Here is a 23,668-nt window from a genome sequence, read left to right as displayed (position 1 = left end):
ATGACGAAAGTGCGACGGCGACCCGAGCGCCGCTCCCGCCGCCGGCCTGAACTGAGTCGCTCCCGCAGATTCGCTACCGCCGCCCGCGCCGGTCCCTGTGCCGTGAATGGGGCTGAGCGTAGCGGCGCGGCTTTATCCCGTCTATTTTTTTCCCCTTTCTTTTCTCTCATCCCCTTCCCGTTTCTCTCCGTTTTTTCCCCCGCAGTCCTTCCACCCTGCGGCCGTGGCGAAAGTGCGGCGGCGGAGGTGCAGGCTGTTGCGGTGCTGGCGCGCGGCGGTGGTTCTGCTCCGTTAACCGGCGCCTCCGCCCCGTCCGGTAGCGGCCCCTCAGCACCGGGCGATGCCCCCGGGGCGGCGGTGAGGAGGGAGAGCTCCGCCATGGAGGCCCCGGTGGAGGGCTGCGAACCGGCGGCCTCCCTCCCCGAGCCCGGTAACGGCGAGACCCCGCCGCCCCTTGAGGCCTCCCCGTCCGAGGGGGTTCGGGGCACCGAGGACGGGAGGTTACGACCCGGCGCGAAGCGGGTGACGTTCCCCTCCGACGAGGACATCGTCTCCGGGGCGGTGGAGCCCAAAGACCCCTGGAGATACGGTAACGGGGGGGCGGCGGGGGCGCGGGTTGGATACCGGGTTTGGCTTCTCGAGGGGAGGCTTCGGGGTTGGGACCGAGCCGGTACTGGAGGGGCCGGAGCACCGGCCCTGCTGCAGCCCCTTGAGCCTTGAGGGGAGCTCCCGAAGCCGCCCCGGGGTCACGTCCCTGAGCACGGCCTTTGGGGACCCCCGCCAAAACCGTGGGCCCGGTGAAGGCAAACCAGTGCTGGCGGCGGGGAGCAGCCGTCCCTGTCCTCCCAGCCACAGAAGGCTTCAGCACGGAGGGAAACTCCCGCCTCGAGCCAGTGGCAACGGCTGGGCTCTGGCACGGTGGCAGAGCCCTGCCCGATCTCTGGCAGGGGTCTGTGCCGCTCGCCGCCATCGAGGAGGGCGACGGTCCTGCATCAGCGGTGTGGAGAAACCAGCCTTTTTTCCCCAAAGCATTACGGAAGCTTTGCCTCCCCGAGGGAGGAGAAAGGAGATGATCCGGAGCTCCGTCCCTCCGTGGTTCTGGAGGTTTTGGTAACATCTCCAGATGCGGACGTCCACCCCTGGCATGGTGAGCAGAGTAGCACTGCATTCCAGGGAAGCATCCCCAGGAACAAGGGGCACGGCCAGAAGGTGAGCTCCAGCTCCCAGTGTCTGTGGATGTGCTGCCGGCGGGTGCCAAAACCCTCAGGGGGCTCTGCTCAAGGCCCAGCTGGGTCAGGGGGTTCGGACTGGGATGCCTCCATGGCTACCGACAACCGCAAACTTCAGGATGTTCTTGATGCTGTACCGCAACACGGAAACTGGCTGGAGATACAGTCAAGGCCGTTGTGCTGCAGTACGAGCGCAGCCACCCCAAAAGCTCCTCGTGGGCCACTGCTCACCATGGTTGGCACCGCCAGCTGCCCTTACCCCAAACTGCTGCGGCACCTGCCACCAAAAACCATCAGTAACCATTAGCCACACCTCCTTTTTGGGAGCTAAACACAGCTGTTGTGGATTTTTTTTTTTTATTTTCACTGCATCACAACCTAGAAATTGGGTTTCTCCCCCGTTTTTTCCAGTCGCGTGCCTCCTTGGGTGACGAGACCCATTCCGGTTTCACTGCACGGATGTTGGATGCAGCCTGAAAGGCGCTAGATCTCATTACGTAGCACCGATTAATTCTGGTTTTACTGCTCAGCGTTAGCGCCTCATCCCAAGGTGGTGACCGGTAGCCGGCTGCCTCCGTGAAATATCCCCAGCGATGGAGAATAAACCACTCACTAGAGCGATTTTGTTGTTTATATATCCTGCCAGCTGTGTTAACATTAAATTTCCGCTGCTCTCATCCCGCTCCGGATGAAAACATGATGTTCACCTGACGAAGGAAACCCGGGGCTCGTCCCCCAGGTCTTTCTCTGCTGCTCCAGAAAACAGCTGCCGTCATTCAGTGCTTTCACACGAGCCACTCTCTTTGATTTATCCGAAAGCGAGACACGGGACGCGGCCTTATCCCAAAGGGAGCCCGGGAGGGGCAGGTTCCTCAGCCAAGCTCGCCTTTCCCGAGGCTCCAGGCGTGCTGGCTCAGAGCTAGAGGCTTTCCCTGAAGGCATCGTGCCCTTCGGGTGTCAGGGACCGTTTCTTTAAAGCCATTTAACCTCAAACTTCAGCCCCCGAAGGTGCCTGAAAGCAAATTTCCCCTCTGTAATTAGCGGCGAATCCCATACGCCACCGATCATCGCGGCCCCGGGATTTGGGGAAGCCGGTGTCGTTCAGGGCAGAGCCGGCATCCAGGACCTGCCCTTCCCTTGACTTCAGGAGCGCGTTGCCCATGACGCCACTTTTATTCTTCCTCTCACGTGTGGATAATAACTGTTTTTATTCAGGGCTTTATTTACCTCTCATTCATCATTCGTCGGCTGAAATTGCTCTGGCAGACGCGCCTCTGCTCATTTAACTTCCTTCTGGCTACTTGAATCCAAGGTCTCCTTCCCAGCCGGTACCGGCAGGGCTGGTTTTGCCGGGTGGCACGCGGGGTTTGGCAACGCCGCTGCTTGTGCGGCGCTTTTGGGTCCTCCTCTCCAGTGCCCTTCCCGCCCTGAAGCCCTCGAAGGCTTGGAAGAAGGTAAAGCGTGTGGTTTACCGTGAAGCTTTGCACTACGCAATGTGGAGGAGGAGAGGTGTTCAAAGCCTTGTTAACCTCATTTAATGGGCCATGGGTCTGTCTGTTCCCCGTTTCTTACCCCACAAGGCAGAGCTCTATATTTTTAAGACCGGCTGTATCGGAACATCAACAGTTTCCTCACCTCTCACAGAAACACCCTGCTTGTACACCAAGAGGTGGTTGGTGGCTTTATATCACCACGTTTCTTACCAAATCAAACACCATTGCTTCATATTTTTTTAAATTATTTCTCTACTTTTACCTTCTTTCTCCCCCCTGGGACCATTACACCTTTAAAGCACCCTGATCCGACACAGCTACCTGAGCTCCTAGGCACACGGCCTCTCTGCGGACCCGTGTCAGGTTCCGTTCCTCAGCCCCTCCCTTTCTGTGAAACCTCGCCGATTAGCATTAATTATTTCTGCTTTTAATTCTTTACTGCCAAGCTGCAGTCCCGGCCTCTCCACCGCCTCGACCGGATCGATGTCGGGTTAAATTACAACACTTTCTGCCCTGACCATCCTCTCTGTTCCTTCCCTTCGGTAGCTGCATGGCCGACAGGTCTTTGCCGGCCCCGTACCTCTGCCAACAGAGATAGAAGACAGAAAAACTCATCCCATTTTTTTCCCCAGCTTGTTTTCTGGCAAACCCTGTCTCGATTTAAGCCTGTGCAGGTCCGAGGGGTTGGTTGGCGTGGGATAGGTGCTGGATTTACCCGGAGAGGGGGAGGTTTAGGGCCAGGCGCTGCTGCTGTTCATCTCCCTCGGCTTGCCGGGCTTGGAGCAGTTTGGTTTGGACCGGCATTGATGCCAAGCATCGCGGCGGCGAGGGAGCCTGGCTCACTGCCAGCCCCGGGGAGGGCTGGCTCGTGCCGCTGCCCACTGCCGTTGGGTGGAGAAGCTCCGTTACGCACCTGCTGGCGGGTACCTTTTCCCCAAAATGGGGGATCCAGAGTCCTTCGCCAGAGGAAGAGCAAATCTGGGGGACAGGGTGACTCTGGCACTGCCTCCCTCTCGCTGCCTCAGTTGCCACACAGGACCAAGAGCAAAGGAGCCCCTTGATTGCCAGCAAATTCCTCTGCTGGGGTGTTTTTTTAATGCTTCCCCAGAGAAGAGATTTCCTTCCAGCTGCTGTTGCCCTTGCGTGGGAAGACAGGACCCAAAGCCTCACGCAGGGCTGGATGTGGACGGAGGAGCCGAAGCAACACCTGCCGCGGGTAGAGCAGTTGGGGGCACAGAAACACCGGGCTTTAATGAGATTTGACAGTCGGTCCCTGCTTGGTGCCGTGTTTCCTCGCAGGCAGCAGGGCCTCAGCGTCATCCCGATCCCCCGGGGGATTAAGTGCCTTTTGGGAAAGGTAAATCCTGGGGGATTTGGGGGTCCTTTCTGGGGGATCCAGATCTGTTGCTGTCCGAATTGCGGCAGCCCCGGGGGCTCCTCGCAAAGAGCCGGAGCAAAAAAAGCCATGAGGAGCTCGTAATCGAGGGCAAAACACACATAAACGGTGCTTTTGGTGAGCGGGAAACAGCGAGCGGCACGAGGCCGTTGTCATCTTTCACAGGAAGAAGCATTATTTACGTTTTAAACTTTATCAGTGATCTGTTCTGTTTCATTTTTTTCTGAATTTTCCAGGCTCTGCCTGTGCCTCATCGGCTGAGTGGCCATGGTTTGTGTTTCTCAGTGCCCGTGCCATTGGTAGCGCAGCTCCCGATGAAGCCGACGGCCGCTCCGTCAGGAGCTGTGGGCGAAAATTAGTAGGAAATTATCGGATGAAATACAGGAGGCTGGGAAATATTCTTGTTATCGCTCTTCAGATCTTGATCCGCTGAGCAATAACAAAGGGATTAATTACGAAGGTGGTTAACTCTGTTTGGGGATGTTAGTGCAGCGTTTTAAAATGGAAGAGGGGGTCAGGATGTGAGCGGGGTCAAAGGTAATTGGTCTTTTGGTGATAAATCTTAGGTTTTCAGTATGGAAATGCCTTGAAGTCTTGTGCGGCTGCTTTTCTCCTGGGGGGGACCCGAAGCACCATGAGACGAGCTCCAGTTTCCATCTTGTTTTGTCCTTTAACGTAATTATTTTTGGGGAGGATTTTAAGGAAAGGGCCGGGGGATCCAGGACACCATCTCCAACCTGCTCTTAGTAAAACCAGATATTTGAAGCCGTGGGTAATTCCACCCGAGCTGGGAGTCAGCTGCCCTTGGCTTGCTCAAGTCGCCTGCCCGTGGGTAAATATGTATTTTATCAAAACTGTTTGCAGAACAGCTCTGCTTTGTTTTACGGACGGCGTCAGCGGCGTAAAGCCCTCCTGCCAGCTCTGGAGCGGCTGAAAAACACGTGCTGTGCCGCAGGATCGGCTTCAGCCCTTGTCTGCCGAAATGAAAAAAGGCTTTTCCCAGAAACTTCAAGGGTTTTTTGAAGGCGGATGTTGCAGACACTGCAAATATTTGCTGGTGAGCCACAAGACAGAGCTCGAACAGGAGATGTTAATGTTGACTTGCAGCTTCGTTACCACAAACGGGCAGGAGAGCGGCCCTTTGGGAAGGGGGAGAGGAGAAACGAGCAGGGATGGGACGCTCTAAAAACCAGCATGAAGATCCTTTTTAATGAAAACCCCTGATACCTAGCGAGGAAATTCCCTCAGAGGGTCTCGGTGCCGGACCTAAGGCTGCATCGTTGGGGGAAAAGTGAGAACGTTTTGTGGATCCCAGTTTCAGATGAGTGAGGTGGCCTCGGAGCGAAGCCCAAGCCTCGCAGGAAGAACCACCGCTGCCCCGTGTTGGCGTTTAACCTCCTTAAAAGCTTCACAAGAACAAAACCAATATCAAATATCAACTGCTCTTACCAGAAACCCCACCGAGGCAAGCCGGAGCCGCCGCGGAAGGGTTACGGACCGGCTGGGTGATCTCTGGGCAGAAATGCCGCGGGGATTGCCGGGTACAGGGGTGTACGGGGCAGGTGCCGGGCTCGCCGGCACTCTTGGTCTTGCCCGTACAGTTCCATGAGTGGTTGCGACTCCAGGGGTAAAGTTGGGGTGTTTTGGGTGCTCGGCTCGGCAAGCGCTGCAAGGTGGAGACGTGCCAGCACGTGCACAGCAGGAAGCGGAAGGAAATCCCCGTCCTCCAGCAGCAAGGGTTGTTAAATTTTAGGACTTCCACCCAGGAGAGGGAAAAGCAAAGCATTTTATTGCCAGGAACTAATAAAATCTAGATTAGTGAACCATGCTGGAGTCCAGATTTGGGGAGAAATCCTTCAGCCAGGACGTTTTGGGTTTGCAGGCACTTGGTTCGCCCCGTGCCATTGCGCTCCCAGGGTGCTTTGTCCGCCTTAGGACTCTCCTTTATTCTCGCTTTCCCAAAATCACGCTTGATTTTTTGCTAAATCCCTTAATATTCTCTTTGATTTAGACGTAGGGCTCCCTCGGCGTTGGTGGATTTTCCCCTGCGGCACCTTCTTCAGCTCCTGGGGGATCAGCAGCCGCGTCCCTGTGGTGCTTCCGAGGAGCAAATGCTTTCCGTCACATGGGGCTTTTGGGGCGTGAAAGCGAGTCTTAGGTCTTGCCTAGTTAAGCGCTCAGTTGGGGTGTGTTTAAACCTTTGCTGCTTTGCTCGGCAGGTGTTGCTAGATCCCGCAAACCTCACCATGGTGGCCCGGGAAGAGTTGTAGGGAAAAAAACTGCTGGAAAAAGTGTTTTTGGGTGGTGGAGCTGAGCTGGGGCATGGCGCTGCCTCTGCCACGTGTCTCCCTGACCACATCCCGCTGCAGAGATGCCCAACGGGTTTGTCGGGAACAAGGAGAAGATTAAAATACTCCTCTTTTTTTATTTTTTTTCTTGCAGCTGGTAGATTACTTAGGTTTTTCTCAAGCTCTCTGGATGTTGTAATCCTCAGGGATGGGAGTGGGGGTTGCTTTGTGCTCTGCCAGATGAGATTCCTGGGGAATCTGGTTTCTCCAGCTCTTCCTCTGACCCGGGATGGCTTTAAGTGTTTGTTTGGGCTGATCGCCGAACCCAAATCACGCCAAAAGCGGAGGTGGGCATCGCCTCACGTGGCTAATGATCCCGCGGCAGGTCCCGCCGCCCGCGCCGGCATCCGGAGCGCCAGCGTTACACGTGATTCAGGGAAGGCAGAAGCGGTGAGTAAATGCCTCTCGGAGCTGAGCTCGGCGGCGCCGAGGCGGTGACGGCAGCGAAAGCGCCCCTCCCGCCACTTCCAAACGAGGAGCTGAATTTCGAGGATGTGTTTACCAGAGGATGACAACTCTGGGAGCTTTTAGCCGATGTCTCACTGACCCCCGAGTCCTCTGAGAGCTGCTCTGGCCGTCTCCGGAAGCCGATTAGGGAAAATCTGGGGTCATATGCGGGGTGGATGCGCCCTGGCCGGCTCCGTGCCCGCCCAGAGATCACAAAGCAATCAAGTGAAAAACCAAAGTTGCGTGAAACTAAAGGCAAAAAGAACATATTTGAGGGCGCTGGTCATTAACCACTGCAGGTGCCTACTGAGGGGGAGCGGGGTTTGTCATCCTGTGATGCTTTCCAGAAGCTTTTCTGCTCCCAAAAGAGCAGTTTTTGTGCCAGAGTGTGGCTGTGGGAGGCGCCGGCCGCGCTTCTCCATCCCCTTTCCTGCCCCAGCAAGAGAGGGCTTGTCCCCCTAGACGTGTTCAAGCAAGCACTGCTCAGGTTTTGCTTGATTCCGTTGCATTTGAACATCCTTAATCCTCATAATCTCCTTGCAGGCTCCTCTGCCGGGTGTAAATCCCAGCGGATAGCGGCGTCCGATGGGGGGAAGCACAACCAATTCCTGCGAACGCAACCGTAACCTCAACTCTTACCCTGTCCCTTTTCAGCCCAGAACGTGACCGTCGATGAAATCATGACGGCCTACAAGCAAGCCTGCCAGAAGCTGAACTGCAAGCAGATACCCAAACTACTGAAGCAGATACAGGTATAGCTGGTGCGGGTGCTGGGATCAAATACACCCCTTTATTATGTGACTCACTGTAGACTTTTACAGCCGTTGGACAGGAGCAGAGACCCCTCTTTTAATAGCACAAGCACATTTCGGGACAGACAAAACTTGCCACAGAGAGCAAAAGCGAAGGAGTTTGCTAGCAAATTATTATGTGTGATTTAATTTGCTACCAAAATGTGGGATTTTTTTCCCCGCTGAAGCTGCGTCCGTCCCCTGCACAGAGGTGGCTCCAGCCCGGCTGGCAGCAGCGGGTGCTGGAGGTGGGTTCTGCCATCCCCGCTGCCCCACTCCCGGCATCCCGAGACTTGAACGGGCTTGTTTACAAAGCGGTTTATACCTCGGATGTTATTTTAGATGGAAATCTGCGCATGCGGCTGGGGGAGGGAAGCCCGCAGGGAGACCGCGACGAAGGCTGTGGTTTTCCCTGATCACACGGGGTGAATAAAAGTCCCATTTAAATCCTCAGGCCTGAGAGCAGCACGCTGAGCACGATGTTCAGGGCCCTTCCCCTGGCCTGGGAGGGATGATTTTTGCCCTTTCCACCCACTGTGCCTTTCCCCAGGCAGCTCCAGCCCCTCCGTGTGCAGAGACAGACCCTCATCTTCATCAGCCACCCGTCCTCGCAGAGCTCCGAGACCTTGTGGGTCACCAGCTTTCCCCGTGACTCGCACGCATCCAGCGTGCAAAGCGCCGTAGGTGGCAGCTTTGATTTCGAGTCAACCTCAGGCTGAGAGTTCCCACATCCTCCCTTCATCTGGGGGAGGATTTGCCCAATTTATCACATTACCTTGTTATTTTAGTGCGTTAATTCCCCCCGCCCCCGCCCCGTGCTGCCCTCCTCCTCCTCCTGAGTATGAAATGCCACTTTATTTTTCCTTCTTTTGTAGGAATTTAAAGATCTGGTTCCCAGGATAGACTGCTTAGATCTGAAAGGTGAGCTCCTTTTCCATCACCAGGGGATTTTATTTCTCTTCTGGGCAATCCTGGTGTTTCGTTCCACCAGCGCCGCTCTCGCTGGAGTTGCAGCTGCAGTTGGGGTTCTTGCAGGCTAGAGCAGGAGACTGCCTTAATCCCCGCAAGAGCAGAAAAGTAAGTGCCAGAGGTGTGTTTCTGTACGAGGAGCATCAACATCCCGCCTCCGAGCGCTGTCCAGGTTCCCCCTGCGTCCCGCAACGGCTCATTCGGGGCGTGAGTTAGGGCTGAGCCGGAGCAGATTTGCCGGAAACTTTTCCTACCGACGTCTGAAAACTCCTCATACGATGGGGATGCTGGAAAGGTGTTCTGGTTAATTCTCCTTATGGCAAATATCTTCGTGAACGGTGGTGTTTGTGGAGCATCTCCCGTAGCTCCAGGAAGGAGAGGAAGCGGGTTACCTTCGCTTCCCTGCAAGGTCTCTGTGAGGTGGATATTTTAGCGGGGGGTTCTTCTCGCAGCAGATCGCTGCCTCTCTCCTCCTGCCTTCTGCTGGTCTCCTTCCCTTGCTAAAGAGCCTCTTTTCCCCCTCCACGCTGGGGGATACCTCCCAAAACCAACCTGGGCAGCAAGAGCTGGCCCTGCTTTCACGTGAAATTCAGCGGGTGTGCGACCGGACGGAGTCTGCTCCAGCAAAAACCCCAGCTCGGCTCTGGGGACAGATGCCATCTGTGAGGGCTGCAGTTTTGGGGTTTAGTCCGTAGCTCTCGGTGCCTTTTGATGCTTATTCAGTGTTGGGGGGCGGGGGGAACCCAAAGGCTGGGGAACGACTCGGGAGCTGTGCAGGGAGCCAGGGTGTCCGTGTCCTGACCCTATTTGCCTGGAGGAGGTCAGACGTGCTGCTGGAGGAGTAAAAACACGAGCTTGGCCAAACACCCCCCCCCCAAAATAAACCTTTTACAGGCCCTGTCACCATCATTTGGACTCAACTTTGCCAGATAGCATTTTTTTGTCTTGATTTCTTAGAAATCCTGCAGTTGTCGGCCGCTGGGCAGCCAGAGCCCGCCTCCCCCTTCCCCTAGAAGTGGGGCTTTCTCAGGAGACCCCACGCGATGCAGAAGCCTGGCTGTTGATTGCTTTGTGCCATTATACACGATATAAGGCCGACACGGCCCAGGCTCAGCCCTCAGCGAAGGGTTTGTAGTCCCCCTCCGCAGCGCTTGCGTTGCGTGACCGCTTCGCCCCGGCTCTGGATCCCCCTCACGATGGTTGTTACGACGGAAACAAAGCTCTGGGTGTATTTTAAGCTGCATTCCACCTTTCTCACTCGGGCTGGTGTCGGATGTGGCCTCCTCCGACTTCAAGATGTCAGAGGGAATGACGAGGGGCCGCAGCTCGCCCTTGAGTCTTGTGGAGTGAATTCCCAGCTCCACAGGGTGACATTGGCCTGTGGCTTGGCGCCGGTGATCCATTTGGGAAGCACAGGCTGGTTCCCCATCACCGTCGCCGTCGCCAACGAGGCTGTACCAGCCAGGGTGGGCCGGTGGGGCTGTTGGAGACCCCGACGGGCGACCGTTTGCTGCCACGTTTTCATATCTTGACATTTTGGAGAGGTTCAGTGCCCCAGACGTGGCTGCCATCGCCTTGTTCTTCATCCGGGGGACACGATCTGCTGGGGTTAGGAGGAAAGGCAGAGCTTCCACCTCCACATTTGTGGGCCCTCCCCTCCCCGAATTCAGTTTGCCCGGCAGAGCGCCCCGCTGGCAATCGATGGAGTGTCTGAAAGCAGCCGCCACAGATGCTTATTGGGGAAACCCCACTGTTTTTCAAGCAGAATTAGGTTGTGCAGTGGGATGGGGGGAGTCACAGCCCCGTGGGGATGAGCTTTCGTGGCTCGTCTGTGGGCTGCCCGGCACCTCAGGCCTCAGAGACTCGCTGCTGCACAGAGCTGGCGAGGACGGTCCTAGGAAATAAGCAAATAAATAAGTAAATAATAAGCGCAAAGTCTTGGGAAACGTTCTCGAGGTGGCTTGTGCCAGCACTTCCCCAAACTGAAACGTGAGTAATTTGATTTGTCAGAGGCAGCAAAAACAGCGTGTGTGTTTACAGTGTGCGTGCAGGGATTTAATTTTGACCCCATGGTGCTTTTATGTAGCAAAAGGAGTAATCAGCTGGCCGTTTGTTTGTCGGCGGAGATGCTTGTAATGTAATCCCAGAGGGACAGAAGCTGGCGAGGAGCTGGCTCGTTGGGAAGACAGAAATCCCTGTTTTTGGTGAGTTTTAGGCGGTGAAAGCGTTGCTGCTGTGGCTGATCTGTGTCGGGTGAGCACCCACGCTGGTTTTTAGGTGGATTTCCAAAGTCCTCCAAGCTTACGGCGTGAAACCGAGTGACATACAGCCTTTTGCAAACCTCCCTGCCGATCCCTCTCCCGACTCGTGGTGCTGCTGGTGAGCCCCGGCGTGGCTTTCAGGGCTCCCCACGATGGCTGGTTCCCATCTGTTAACAAGAAATACTCATCCGAGGTGATGGTTTTTGCTGCTGGGCCAGGAATATGTGAATAAATCGACAGGAATGCCCCATATTGGGTTCGAATTTCCTTTCAGGCAGGTGGTTTGGAAGGCGGGCTGCCTCCCAACGGGCCTTTCCGCATGCCCTCTGTCCTGCGCTCGGGGTTGTCGAGCTCCCGGCTGTACGTGCCCTGTGTGTTACGTGCCGAAGCGACTAAATTCACCTTGCTCTGCTCTTTCCCCAGGGGAGAAGCTGGATTACAAAGCCTGTGAGGCGCTGGAAGAAATTTTCAAGCGGGTCCAATTCAAAATTGTTGATTTGGAGCAAACAAGCTTGGATGAAGACGTAAGTGGCCATGACCCCTCCCGGTTTCTCGTTCCTGTTTCGCAGCTAACTCAAACCTCACGGGTTTTGTGGTCAGCCCTTAACTCCTCTTGGGCACTGACTTGTTATTTGGGGCCGTACTGCGTTGCTGTCCCCATTCCCTTCATACCCACACTCTTATCTAGGTCTGCTGGCGCAGCGTTTGCTGCTCCAAGAGGAAGAGGTTGACCGCTTGCTCTGAAGCCTGGGTGGCCACGAAGCTCCAAGGCATTTTAAATACATATATTTTTAAAGCTGTTCTGAAAGCTGAGGGAATTGTGGGTAGCTCTTGGATGGCTTTTTGAGGCCGAGGATGAAGTTCAGGCTCCCTTCTGCACGTCCCATCCCGCCCCGACTTGCCTTCCTCCTCCCTCGCAATGCCTGGGGCCCTGAGTTCAGGTCCCAGCGAGTAAGCAGAGGTTAAAAATTAAGGAAGTGGTTAAAAATCATTTTAGCCAGCTCTGATCCCGAGTTCCCCTTGCCCTGGAGCATCCCCTTTCAGTCCCTGCATCTTCAAGGGTCTTGTTTTTCCTGTGTCAACCATCCCTATCCCAAACCTGGCTTCAGAGCTGACTTGTCCGTGTTTACTTGGAAGTTCTTGATGCTTTTTTGCTTCCCCACCCCATTTTTCCCACTCGAGCAGCACTTTGGGAAGGCTCAGCAGCCACGAGCTTCTCAGGGACGCTGGGACGTGTCCTCGGGAACATCTGCTATGAAGTGGGGGAAAAACGTGACTTGGATGGCGGCTCGTGGTCCGACACCGTGACGGTGCTGGCTCTGAGCCGCGGCCGTTTCCCACTGACCCTGTCAGGTCTGAAGCCAGGTTTGGGATCCCTCGGGCACTGGGGGCACGATCCCACTGGGCTGCTGGAGGGGGGCCATGGCCACGGAACGGGGCTGTTTCAGGGGACGATGAGTCCCCTGACGGCGCCGTGGGCCGGCGAGGGACGTGCGGCCGCAGAGGAGGGATGGGCTGGCTGAGCTCGTGACCTCGTTGGCCCTAAAATGATCCTGTGCTTCATTCGACTCATCATCTTGCAAGAGGAACAGTTATGTGTTAATAATTTAAAAGTACCCCATGGCTTCAGGGCTGGACGGCGCAAGCAGAGAGATTGTAGCCCTCAGCTCTTTAAGCTGTTCTCTTCCACTTGTGTTAGAGCGAGGCTGCCTGCGGGGCACGGGGTATCCGACGCGTCTCTGTGTCTGCTGCAGGGCGGGGAAAAAACCCAGCCGTGGAGGATTAACACCGGTTCCCTGCGGCCCTGAGACCTCCCGCTCCTGTCCCCGTCCCTCTGATTTGTTCCGCATCAGCAGCCTTTTTTTCCCTCCGGCTGCATCACGCCGGGGACTTCGTCACCCAGAACTGATTCTCCTGCTCGTCTCCTGCCAGTGAAGCGCCCCGTTTCCAACAGAAAGTCCTGTTGTTCCCCAAAGACCTGTCCTTTCTCTTGTTTGCCTTCGTGCTGACGTTTTCTAGTCCTCCAGGTCTCCCTGCATATTTTTGCTGGAAGCCTTGCAGCGCTTTTGTGTCTCTTCTCTCTGCCCACTCCAGCAGACGTTTCAGCTAATTTTCTCCAAAGAGCCTCATTAAGTAATTAAGCAAATCGTTCCGCTTCTGCCGTAGGAGCTTTAGATGTTTCACAGGCACGAGTCCTGCTCTGCTAATCCCTTTCACTCCCAAGACTTATAGCAGGGTTAGGTTTTATACCTTTATTTTTTTCAGCCCGATTGGATTATCGGGTGGTTTCTTGCCCAGGGAAGCATTGCTGCTGCCAGCAGAGCTGGATAACCCTGTGGGGAGCCAACGGACTCTGAGCCCACAGCCCGGCCTTAGCTCAGGTTGAATATCCAGGAATTAAAAAAACCCCACATTTTCCCTGTGTCCTCGGAAGCATCGTTCAAGTTCCCGCGTGTCCCCGGTGCCGTGACGTGCTCCGGCCGAGTTTGCTTTCTCTCCCGGTGCCAAGACGGGCAGGGTGGGGACTGAATCCCTCCTCGTGGAAACCTTTGCCCGCAGGCTTTACCCCGGGGGGTGGCTCTGCCAGCAAAGCCTGCAGCAGGAGCGGCTGCACCGGAGCCGTCATCCCCATCCCGGGCTTTGCCGGGTCCCCGCCTGCTCCGGTGACAGTCCCCGAGCCCGTGCCTGATGGCGGGGACACCGGGAATGTGGCGACATGCCTTTTTTTTTTTGGTCCTCCTGGAGTATCCGTGGGCAGCAAATCCGCAGAGTGTCCCTCGGAGAGACCCGGGGGGACCCAGCTGCGCCACGGCCCGGGGAGCACCAGGCTGGGACGGAGGGAGCGGGGGGACGGACACAAAGCGCCGCGGTGCCGGTGGGCGCGAGGTGATGCCGATTTGGGTGTGTTTGAGGTTGAAGGAGGGGGGTTTGTTGCTTGGGCTGCCTTGCTGGGGGTGGGTCATGGACCTCGTCTGCAAGGGCTTAGTGACTAAATACCACAGCAGTGACGTGAGGTCATGCGAGAGGCGTCTGGAGGAGCTGGCTTGTGCCCGCGCCGCTAGCGTCCTAGCAGAGCAAAACCTCTGTTTTTTGCTCTCCTCTCAAACCCCGCTGAGCCGCTGCCTGCTCACTTAACACAGCTTTTCAGCCTGCCTTTGTTTTGCAGGGTGCCTCGGCGTTATTTGACATGATCGAGTACTACGAGTCGGCGACGCACCTCAACATCTCCTTTAACAAACACATCGGCACCCGAGGCTGGCAGGCAGCTGCCCACATGATGAGGAAGGTTTGTGCTCACTTACAAATGTTTTCGGTGCCCACTTTAACTCCTTTGCAGCTACACGGGTGGTCTCTCGGAAGACTCCGGTGTGATTTCTGAGCCTGTAGGTGTGGTTTTGTGCTCACCTGTCTAGAAAACCACCTGGTTCAGAAAGACCTGCTTAGCCCAGGCTTAAAGGCAGGGAAAAAAATCACCCTTCCCACCTGCCACAGGTTGCTTAATGCCTCAGCGAGCACCCAGAGCAGGGAAAATAGAAATGCAGATCCCAGCAAAAAAAAAAATAATAGAAGAGAGCAGGCTGTTATTAGTGGCGTGCTTGCAGGGTCAGCCTTTGGAGCTGGGTATTCATTATCTTTACAGCAGGATGACTAGCGCTGGTGTTTGGCTTTGCAGGGCTGATTAACCTCATTGTTCAGCGCTTGAATTCCCTCTGCAAGCCGAGCGCAGAGGAGGCAGCGTCTCATGCTTCCCACTCGGGGCGCGGCGCAAAACCACCCTCGCTCCGCAATTACCTCTTGACCTGCTGATTTTAATTTCGGCGCTGCCGACGTTTCACCCGGCATCGCCGGTGCGTTGCGCAACGCCGGTTGGAAAGCCCATCCCCATAGCGTTCCCCGCCACGCAGGTGTCTTTGCGGCGCGGCTGATTTGGGGAATTGGAGCTCGCGCCATGCAGGTGATGCCCGCCCCGTGTTTTGAAGCCACCAAACATCGGCACGCAGTGCCGGCCGACCCCATGGTGATGCTGTAAAACCAGCTGCCTGTACGCAGGTGCGGTGAAGGAGCTTGAGATGCCCTTGGGGCGGCTGCAGTTGGGGCTCTTAATTTCTGGGGAGGCGAGGGAGAATCTGGAGGTGTGAAAGGGCTTGTGTTAGCACGGAAAATGGTAAATCGGCCAAACAGAGGCCGTTGGCACGCTGTGCATCTCGAGCGGGAATAGTCGGCGTGTGCGAAGCCGGGGAGGGGTCTTAGGGCTCAGAGACAAGCCCCAGGCAAGGCACGCATGGCTCGACGCCTTCTCAGACCCCGGATCGGGAGAGCTCGGGGCTGCACATCCTCCTCGGCTGTGTAAGGACAAGGGAAGCTTTTCTTTGGAGAACATCACGCTGCTACTGTCACCTGAAGCACATCCTCCCCGGTGCTATAGCTTGAGGGTGGCGGCAGACTCGGCGCGGAGGCGATTCTCCGGGAGATAAGGGGTGTTTATCTGGAATTGCGTGGTTCGAGTGCTCTCCCAGTGCATGGGTTTATCTGAGTGGTTCCTTCTGGCTCTTTGCCTCTTATCTGAAGCCTGTGGGGTGACCCAAACAATGTTTTGGATGGGCGTTAAGTCATCCCAGGAGCTCTTATCTGAGCCGCCTGGAGGCTGGGATGGGACTTGGCCTGTAAAATAGCTTAGCCTTAAACCCAACCTAGAAGAAGGGCCAAAAAACTTAGCGGCTGAGGCTGCGGGGGGCCGAGCGCTGATCCCCCATGTGTCTTTCCCCCACCAGATGAATTGCCTGCAGTACCTGGATGCCCGAAACACGTCCTTGCTGGACCACTCGGCCCCCTTCGTGGCACGTGCCCTGCGAATCAGCAGCAGCCTGGTTGTCCTGCACCTGGAGAACGCCAGCCTCTCGGGCCGCCCGCTCATGCTGCTGGGTGAGTCACCAGAGAGCGGGCGCCGAGCTCGGGAGCCCACCCGCATCCCAGAACGTGGCGGGACGCCAGGGGCACAGGGCAGAGCGGCGCCGAAGCCGGGCTCGCCCTCCTGGCGACGCGCAGGGAGGTCTCGGTGTCTGTCCCGGGTGGGAGGTTGGGGGTTTCTGTGCCAGCAGTGGGTGTAGGACAGCGCTGGGCGGCCCTCGCTGTTAAGCTAATTAATTAACAATAAGTCACGGCCAGGCTGGAGCTAATGGCAGTGTTGTGATAGCAGCAATGAGCTAAGGGTTCTGGCAGCAGAGCGTTTCTGGGGTTTGTTTATTAAGTTGGCCTAGCTGGAAAAAGGCGACGTGTTGGCGAGGGCACGTGCCCAGCATGAATTAATAACACCGCGGGCAACCCCTCGGTGCCGCACGAGCCACCGCTGCTTCCCTCTGTGGGTGGGAGGGCAAAAAAGGGTTTATGCAGGATCCTGCTGCTGGTGAAACGCCTCAGAAATCCAGCCAGGGACCGCGGCGGGCGCCGCTGGCATTGCTTTGGGCCGGGATGAGCCCTGCATGTTGCACGGAGGCCGGCAGTGCCGCTTCTCCGAGCGTCCTGGTGCAGGATGTGGGTCAAGGTTCTGGTTTTCCACCTTTTCAGCCACGGCTCTGAAGATGAACATGAACTTGCGGGAGCTGTACCTGGCCGATAACAAGCTGAACGGGCTGCAGGACTCGGCTCAGCTCGGCAACCTGCTGAAGTTCAACTGCTACATACAGATCCTCGACCTGAGGAACAACCACATCCTGGACTCAGGTGAAGGCCTCTCGCCGATCCTTCAGGCAGAGCCCCTATTTCCTGGAGTTTTGACCCAGTTTTAAGGCAGAGAGGACCTCAGCTGCGAGGCACAGAGCTCGGGGGGGGGGCCCCGAGCTGAGCTGAAGCAGGAGGGTTGCACAGAGCAGCTTCAACATGTCAGAATGATTTTGGCAGGGTAAACCTCTCAGGTTTTTTAAAGCTAAGGTCATTAGAGACACTTTGATTGCTTCCTGGGCCGGGCTGCAAGGTGCACGGCAGCTCCCGAAGGTAGGGAGAGGTGAGGATGCCTCATGCCTCGGAGTCACATCTTTCGGCTCCTTCCATCTCTTGCTCCCATCTGGTTTTTCTCCTCCCCGCTGCCCAGAGCCAAACGAGCGGCCAAATGCAGCCCAGGAATTGCGAAACAATCCCAGCCCAGACTTCAGTCCCGGCTGGTTCTGGTCGGTGATGCCGATTACTCGACGAGTGCCGCGGTTTGGTGGAGCAGCTGCACTTGCTCCGCACGAGCTGCCTTCGGGTTGGGTGTAAAGGTAGTTGAGCATGACCGAGCTGGATGTCACCGGTGCTGTTGTGGCCACCCCTGCTCCCGGATGGGTCCCACCCTAAGGTGCAAATATTAATTTGCCACCTTCCAGGTCAGCTGCCACGTCCCTCACATCTTTGGGTGCTTAATAACGACCAACACTGGGGCTGTACGTGTCGGAAGTCGCTTGCTGGGTGTTGCTGTGGGTTTCCGCAGCGTCGCAGGCGTCGGGGTGCCATGCTCTTATCGAATAAGTACATTTGCAGCAATTTAAAATGGCGACTGCCCTCAGCCTAGGCAGGATTGGGTCACGGAATCGTTAAGGTTGGAAAGGGCCTCTAGGATTATCAAGTCCAACTGTCAACCCAACCCCCCCATGTCTCCTAAACCATGCCCTGAAGTGCCGCATCTACATGTTGTTTGAAGCCCCCCAGGGGTGGCGACTCCCCCACCTCCCTGGGCAGCCTCTGCCAGTGCTTGACAGCCCTTTTGGTGAAGAAATAGTCCCCAACAGCCAACCTGAACCTCCCCAACGCAACCGGAGGCCGTTTCCTCTCCAATTGCTTGTTCCTTGGGAGCAGAGACCGACCCCCCCTCACTCCAGGCCCTCTCAGGCAGCTGCAGAGAGCGAGAAGGGCTCCCCTCAGCCCCCCCTTCTCCAGGCTAAACCCCCCCAGCCGCCCCCCAGCACACTTGTGCTCCAGACCCTGCCCCAGCCCCGCTGCCCTTCTCTGGACACGCTCCAGCCCCTCCAGGCCCTTCTTGTCCCGAGGGGCCCAAACCTGAGCCCAGCATTCGAGGTGGGGCCTCCCCAGGGCCGAGCACAGGGGCCCCATCCCTGCCCGGCCCCTGCTGGCCACCCCAGTGCTGACACAAGCCCGGGGGCTGGTGGCCTCCTTGGCCACCCGGGCACTGCTGGCTCATGCCCAGCTGGCTGTCAGCCAGCACCCCCAGGGCCTTCTCCGCCGGGCACTTCCCAGCCCCTCTGCCCCAGGCCTGGGGCGCTGCCTGGGGCTGGTGTGACCCAGGGGCAGGGCCCAGGGGCAGGAAGGTGTATGGAGCGATGGCGGATCTGCCTCCACAAACCACTCCGTAACCCCGTGTCTGGGGAAGAAGGGGGACGGTGACCCGAAGGAAGGGGTGCCCACCCTGCGTCCCTCCATGCTGCGGGCAGGGGGTCACCTAGAGCACAGGGCCAACCCTAGCACCCAGCATCCCCACGACTCTGGCTCCCTCATTTTCTACTCTGAGAGGTTTAATTGCCTGTTTGCGCACATGGGAGCTTTAACCGCAGCCGAGGTCAAATCAAGCAGCCGCGGGAAAGGGTTTGGATGGGGGGATGGTGTTGGGAGACGCTGCCGGTGCCGGAGCTTGGCGTAAAAAAACGATGCTGTGGCTTTTCTGTGTCTCTGCCTGGGCGCTGCCGTCCTCCCCATCCATCCTCCCCCAGATCGGGCAGCGTCTGAGTGTAGGGACAGATCAGAGGAAGCAAGGAAAGCGCTGTTAGAGCCAGCAGGACCCACGCTGGCAGGGGAGTGCTGACCCCGGGCTCTGTTCCAGGCTTGGCGTACATCTGCGAAGGGCTGAAGGAGCAGCGGAAAGGGCTGGTCACTCTGGTGTTGTGGAACAACCAGCTGACTCACACCGGCATGGCCTATCTGGGGATGACGCTGGTGAGTAGATCTCAGCCCCTTCCTGGGGGCGATGGCGTTACCGCCGGGTGCTTGGCTTTGCTCCCGGAGAGATGTCTCTCCTGCGACTGATCTGGGCGGCGGTGGGAGCGCGCCAGCCGAGCGGGTCAGTGCGACGCGCCCCTGGTGCTGTGTCAGAGACGAACGTGTCCCTTGTCCCCCTCCACTGCCGCTCGGGCGTCCCCGGCCACGTGGTTAGAGGAGCAACTGTGAATTAAACCCGCTCGGGCTTGAGATGGATCCGCTGTCCCGTCCACCTCGAGCTGTTTTTCCTTCCCTGGGTACCCACAGCCTCACACGCAGAGCCTGGAGACCCTGAACCTGGGCCACAACCCCATTGGGAACGAAGGCGTCCGCAACCTGAAGAACGGGCTGATCGGGAACCGCTCTATCCTTCGCCTGGGCTTGGCGTCCACCAAACTGACCTGCGAAGGTGAGTGGAGGCCGGCGCCTGCCGGCTGTGCCGACCACGGCCACCGAAAGCTCTGTATCCCTGGCAGAGCTTCCCTTGCGCTAGAGCAGCATGCGGGCTCTGCTCTGGTCCTTGAGAAGGTGGCTCGGTCCAGCTCGGCTCAGCTCAGCCCTGCAGCTGCCTGCGGTCTCTGAGGGGGGCGCAGCCCGGCTCTAACCAAAACACCATGGTTGGCCTCTCCAAGGCCACCTCGTCCTGTGGGTTTGGTGCATCTGGCATCTTCTACGCCCAACAGAAACCTTTTTGTTGAGTGCACAGGGTGCCTGGCACCAAACTCCTGCTGACATCCCCCATCCCTCCCAAAATATCAAGCTCCGCTAGATGCCACCCCAGGGAGCACCGTCAGGGGACTGGCGGTGTCGCGGCTCGTTCCCCGCCATCACTGGTGGCTCTCCCGTCCCTCGCAGGTGCCGTGGCGGTGGCGGAGTTTATCGCGGAGAGCCCGCGGCTGCTTCGCCTGGACCTGAGAGAGAATGAGATCAAAACAGGCGGCCTCATGGCGTTGTCGCTGGCTCTGAAGGTCAACCACTCGCTGCTGCGCCTCGACTTGGACAGGGAGCCCAAGAAGGAGTCGGTGGGTAACCGCTGAGGTCTTGTTGAACTCCCCCAGAATGAAAATGCTTGAGGGTGACGCCTCCAGGCTTCTGCTCGGCTCCGCTGCTTTCCCGTTTCACAACTGAAATTAATTCCTGCCCAGCCTGAGGCCACATGGTTTTGTGTGACAGTTAGACCGTAACAGCTGCTTTGTGGCCGGCAGCCTTGTGCCAGGGTGCTGAGCGTAGCCCGACGCCACAGCTCGAGTCGGGGGGGATTTTGGGAGGTGTCTGATCCACCCCCTGCTCCAAGAAGGACCCATCACTCAGCGTCCTGCTCCATTGAGTGTTCCTGGGACGGGAACCCCATGATCCTGGCAGCGATCGCTTTGAGTAGCCCTTGGGGAACCCGATTCTAATAGCAATTTAATTGTTTCTTGGGGAAACATCAGTCATGGCTTACAGGGGTGGAGGAAAAAAAACACCCTGTTACATTGTGCCTGGCTGGAAGATAAATGTGGAGCCGATTGTTCCCAGACCGTTGGTTTCTGAACGTCCCAAACAACCGACGGTTTCTCTTCCTTCGCAGGTTAAAAGTTTCATTGAAACGCAGAAGGCTCTGCTGGCCGAGATCCAGAACGGCTGCAAGCGCAACTTCATCCTGGCCAAAGAGAAGGAGGAGAAGGAACAGAAGCTGCAGCAGTCGGCCTCGATGCCAGAGATCACCGTGACAGAGCCTTTGGAGGAGGGTCCAGCAGAGGACGGCCAAGACAGCAGCGCTGCCTCCGCTCCGGAAGAGGGGGAAGAAGCCGGGGAGACCCTGACGGCTTTGGAAAACAGGGACACGGAGTCGGCAGAGGATGACGACAGAGGCAACATGATGGACTCCGATTCGGACACGGACGAGGAGGCGGACGCTGGGTTAGAGACGAAGGACTTGAGTGAATTGCCGACAGGCGCCGACACCGCTGCTGCGCCCCAGCCGCTGCTGTCCCCAGAGAAGTCGAGAGACCGGCCGCCCCCCCTGCACATCACCGAGGAGTCGCAGCGCGACGCCGGCGCAGGGATTCCTGCTGCCTCTCCAGCCTCTGCACCCTCCCAGGGAAACGAGAGAAGGATTTCGGTTTCCAGCCCCGGCCGAGGCCATAAAATCTTTGTGGTGACGCGAGTGGAGAGCCTGCCGGAGCGAGCCGCCTGTGCCGCACGCCCACGGGAGGACGCCGATGCCACCGTGAAACCCGCTGAGCCCCAGAGCCCGGTTCCGAGCGTAAAACCCGAACTCCCGGTGCTCCAGGCAAATGGAGCGGTTCCCGAACCCGCGGCTGGCTCGGCACCGGCAGCGCCAAGCACCAGCTCTGACCACTTGGCCTGTGAGAGCGTGGCCCACAGCACTCCCCTCCCCAACGGGCTGAAGACGGATTTTGCACGAGCGCTGCCGGAGGCGTCCTCAGATGGCAACGGGAAGATGGGCAGCTGCGCCGCCGAGCACGGTGAGAGCTCCAGAGCCAACCCCCCCGATGCCCGAGGGTCCCCAGCTCCCAGCCGGCCGCTCGCTCCCAAAATCCCTTCAGGGCGGCGCAGCGGAGCCTGGGATGAGCGTGGAGCCCTTCCCTGTGCCGGCGTCTTCCCGAGGCTTTAAACCCCCTGCTTCTTCCCTGATGGGACACCCACGGGTGCAGTAGTTTGTTGCTGGGGGGCTTCTCCTGGGGGTGTTTTAACCCGAAATTAAGAGCTTTGTTCTTTGAAGTGCTCCTTAATTAAGCTGCCAAACGAGCTTACGTTAACGAGCCCTGCGGGAAGCTCTTTGAACCTCTTTGTTAGCGGTCGGGCCGTGTTCCCCCGCGCGCGTTTTTGGAGGGGGTGCAGGGAGCGGGAAAACTGGGAGGCGAAGGAAAACGGTGGCCGTTTCCTTGCAGAGCTGAGCTGCTCCAAGAACGAGCAGGAGCTGGAGGAGCTACTCCTCGAGGCCAGCCAGGACGCGGGGCAGGAGCCACTGTGAGCGCAGGTGAGCGGGGCGGGGGGCTGGCGCCAGCCCTGGGAGCATCCCCGAAAGCCAGGGACCCCATCGCCACTCTCTCCTCTCTTGCAGGTCCTCGGGGCCGCTCGGCATCGAGGGGAGGCTCTCAGCTTTATTCTCTTCCCACTCCACACAACAATTAAGAAACCAATCTCGGGCTTCAGGACAAAGGGTTATTTTAAAATTTTTTGTTCCCCAAACAGTTTCCTGCCCCCCGGACTCTTCCCCAGGCACCCGACTCGCCTCTCCTGCACAGAGGGACCCTGCCGCGTCCCCGGGGCCGCGGAGGGAAGGGAAGGAGAGCAGAGAAAACCGACCCAGATGGGGGCGTCCCGGCTCCGAGCCGTCCCTGCCCTTGCTGGACACTACCTGATACCTTCGCCTTTTCTTTTTTTAGGGTTTGGTTTTTCCCCACCCCCCCCCATCCTTTCTCCGAGGAGGAGATCCCGCGCTGAGGCGAAGGCGGTCCCACTGCAAAATTAAAACCACACACACTACAGGGACCGAGGCGCCGGCGGCACATGCCGGGAGAAGGATGGAGAGCTGCTGTCTTTCCCGCAGGGGAGCGTCTGTCACTAAAGATACCCAGGACAGGCTGCATCTGCAGCCACAATGGTTATTTATTTTAAAGTTCCTTTTGTTTGTTTGTTTGTTTTTTTTCGATATATATTTATCATCAGCTTCAAATTTTCTGGGTGGGGATGTAGAGGATGGTGTTAGAATTAATTAATTCCTTCGGGGCTAACCTGCAACTGAACTCCTGCTCCTGGGCTGCTGGAAGAAGATAAACAAACCCAGAAACACAAAAAGCAGCAGCGGTGGAGCCCTGCACCGTACGAATCCCGCCAGGGGCTGCGGCTTCCCTAGGGGCCGGGGCTGGGAGAGGGGCTGCCGGGCCCCCCCAAGCCGCTTCCTCGCAGCCGGCCGTGCCGGCACGGCGTCTTCCCGGCGAGGTGGGGAAACACCCTTGGGTCGGGGTGGCGGGGATTTGTCGCCGTGGCAAGAGCCGGCTGCGGGCCGGATGCCGCCACGACCCTCAGCGTCCTCTTCATCATGGGGAAAACCGGCTGGCGAGGGGCTTCCGCAGCCCCCGGCGTTGGGTGGGCGTCCGCTGGCGGTGACACCCGGGGGTCCCCCCTCACCTCCCTGCGCTCCCTGGGGACGGTCGAGCCCCTCCGGGCCTGGCGGCCACTTTACTCAGGAAGGGTGGGTTTTTTGGGGGGGAAGGGGGGGTCCTGCCCCAGCGTCACCGGGGAGGGGAGAGGACGCGTCGCTTTTCTTTCTTAAGTGCAATAAATCTATCAGGGAGCTGCGGGCGCGGGGCTGGGGGGGCTGCGGCGCTGACACTACGGCCGGGGGCCGGCGGCCATCGATCTGCTGGTGTTCGTCATTTCTTTCTGTCGTGTATTTTTGTTAACACTGTTTTCTATTAAACGAGATCTGCATTCGTCACCGACTCCCCCCCCGCCCTCTCTCTTTTGGTGCCTGGGTCATCCTGGCTCAAAAATCAGCCAGTTTTGGGCTTTTGTGGAAACGGACGAAGCAGATTCAGAGACTAAAATTCCCCCCTCCCCCCCACCCACCCCCCCCCCAAAAAAAACCCAGGGAGGATTTTCAGAGTGGGGGGCAGATGCCAGCAGGAACCTCTCTGGGAATTAACGCCGACAAAGCGCCGTATCCCATCCTGTGCTCCCGCGCTCCCGCCATCCCTCCCAGCGCCGCTTTGGGCTGATTCCCCCCAAAATTGGCACCTGTGCACCCCCTTGTTCCTTTC

At 57.7% G+C, this 23,668-nt stretch overlaps 1 protein-coding gene across 4 annotated transcripts; it reads left to right on the top strand.

The window, feature by feature from the left end:
• Nucleotides 1-72: 72 nt before the first annotated feature.
• Nucleotides 73-23,344, top strand: PPP1R37 (protein phosphatase 1 regulatory subunit 37). 4 transcript variants are annotated; one of them, XM_064440111.1, is made up of 13 exons: nt 73-589; nt 7,568-7,665; nt 8,580-8,625; nt 11,358-11,458; nt 14,083-14,220; nt 15,707-15,857; nt 16,500-16,655; nt 18,742-18,854; nt 19,164-19,305; nt 19,752-19,918; nt 20,467-21,367; nt 21,794-21,882; nt 22,292-23,344. In XM_064440111.1, exons 1-12 carry the CDS (start codon nt 379-381, stop codon nt 21,874-21,876), a joined length of 2,307 nt encoding a protein of 768 aa, XP_064296181.1. In that variant the 5' UTR covers nt 73-378; the 3' UTR covers nt 21,877-21,882; nt 22,292-23,344. The 4 variants fall into 4 exon arrangements, with proteins under 4 accessions (XP_064296181.1, XP_064296180.1, XP_064296179.1 ...); XM_064440110.1 differs by having other exon boundaries at nt 74-589; nt 22,098-23,344; XM_064440109.1 differs by having other exon boundaries at nt 74-589; nt 21,967-23,344.
• The last annotated feature ends 324 nt before the right edge of the window (nt 23,345-23,668 follow it).

Source organism: Phalacrocorax carbo, unplaced genomic scaffold (assembly GCF_963921805.1).
Source record: "Phalacrocorax carbo unplaced genomic scaffold, bPhaCar2.1 SCAFFOLD_32, whole genome shotgun sequence".
NCBI classification, from domain to species: Eukaryota; Metazoa; Chordata; class Aves; order Suliformes; family Phalacrocoracidae; genus Phalacrocorax; species Phalacrocorax carbo.
This window is presented reverse-complemented; position numbering and strand designations above follow the sequence as displayed.

Coding starts and splice junctions, on each gene's coding strand:
- PPP1R37 (XM_064440111.1), top strand. CDS start 379: ATGGAGGCCCCGGTGGAGGGCTGCGAACCGGCGGCCTCCCTCCCCGAG. Junction 590..7,567: donor CAAAGACCCCTGGAGATACG/GTAACGGGGGGG, acceptor GTCCCTTTTCAG/CCCAGAACGTGACCGTCGAT. Junction 15,858..16,499: donor CCGCCCGCTCATGCTGCTGG/GTGAGTCACCAG, acceptor CCACCTTTTCAG/CCACGGCTCTGAAGATGAAC.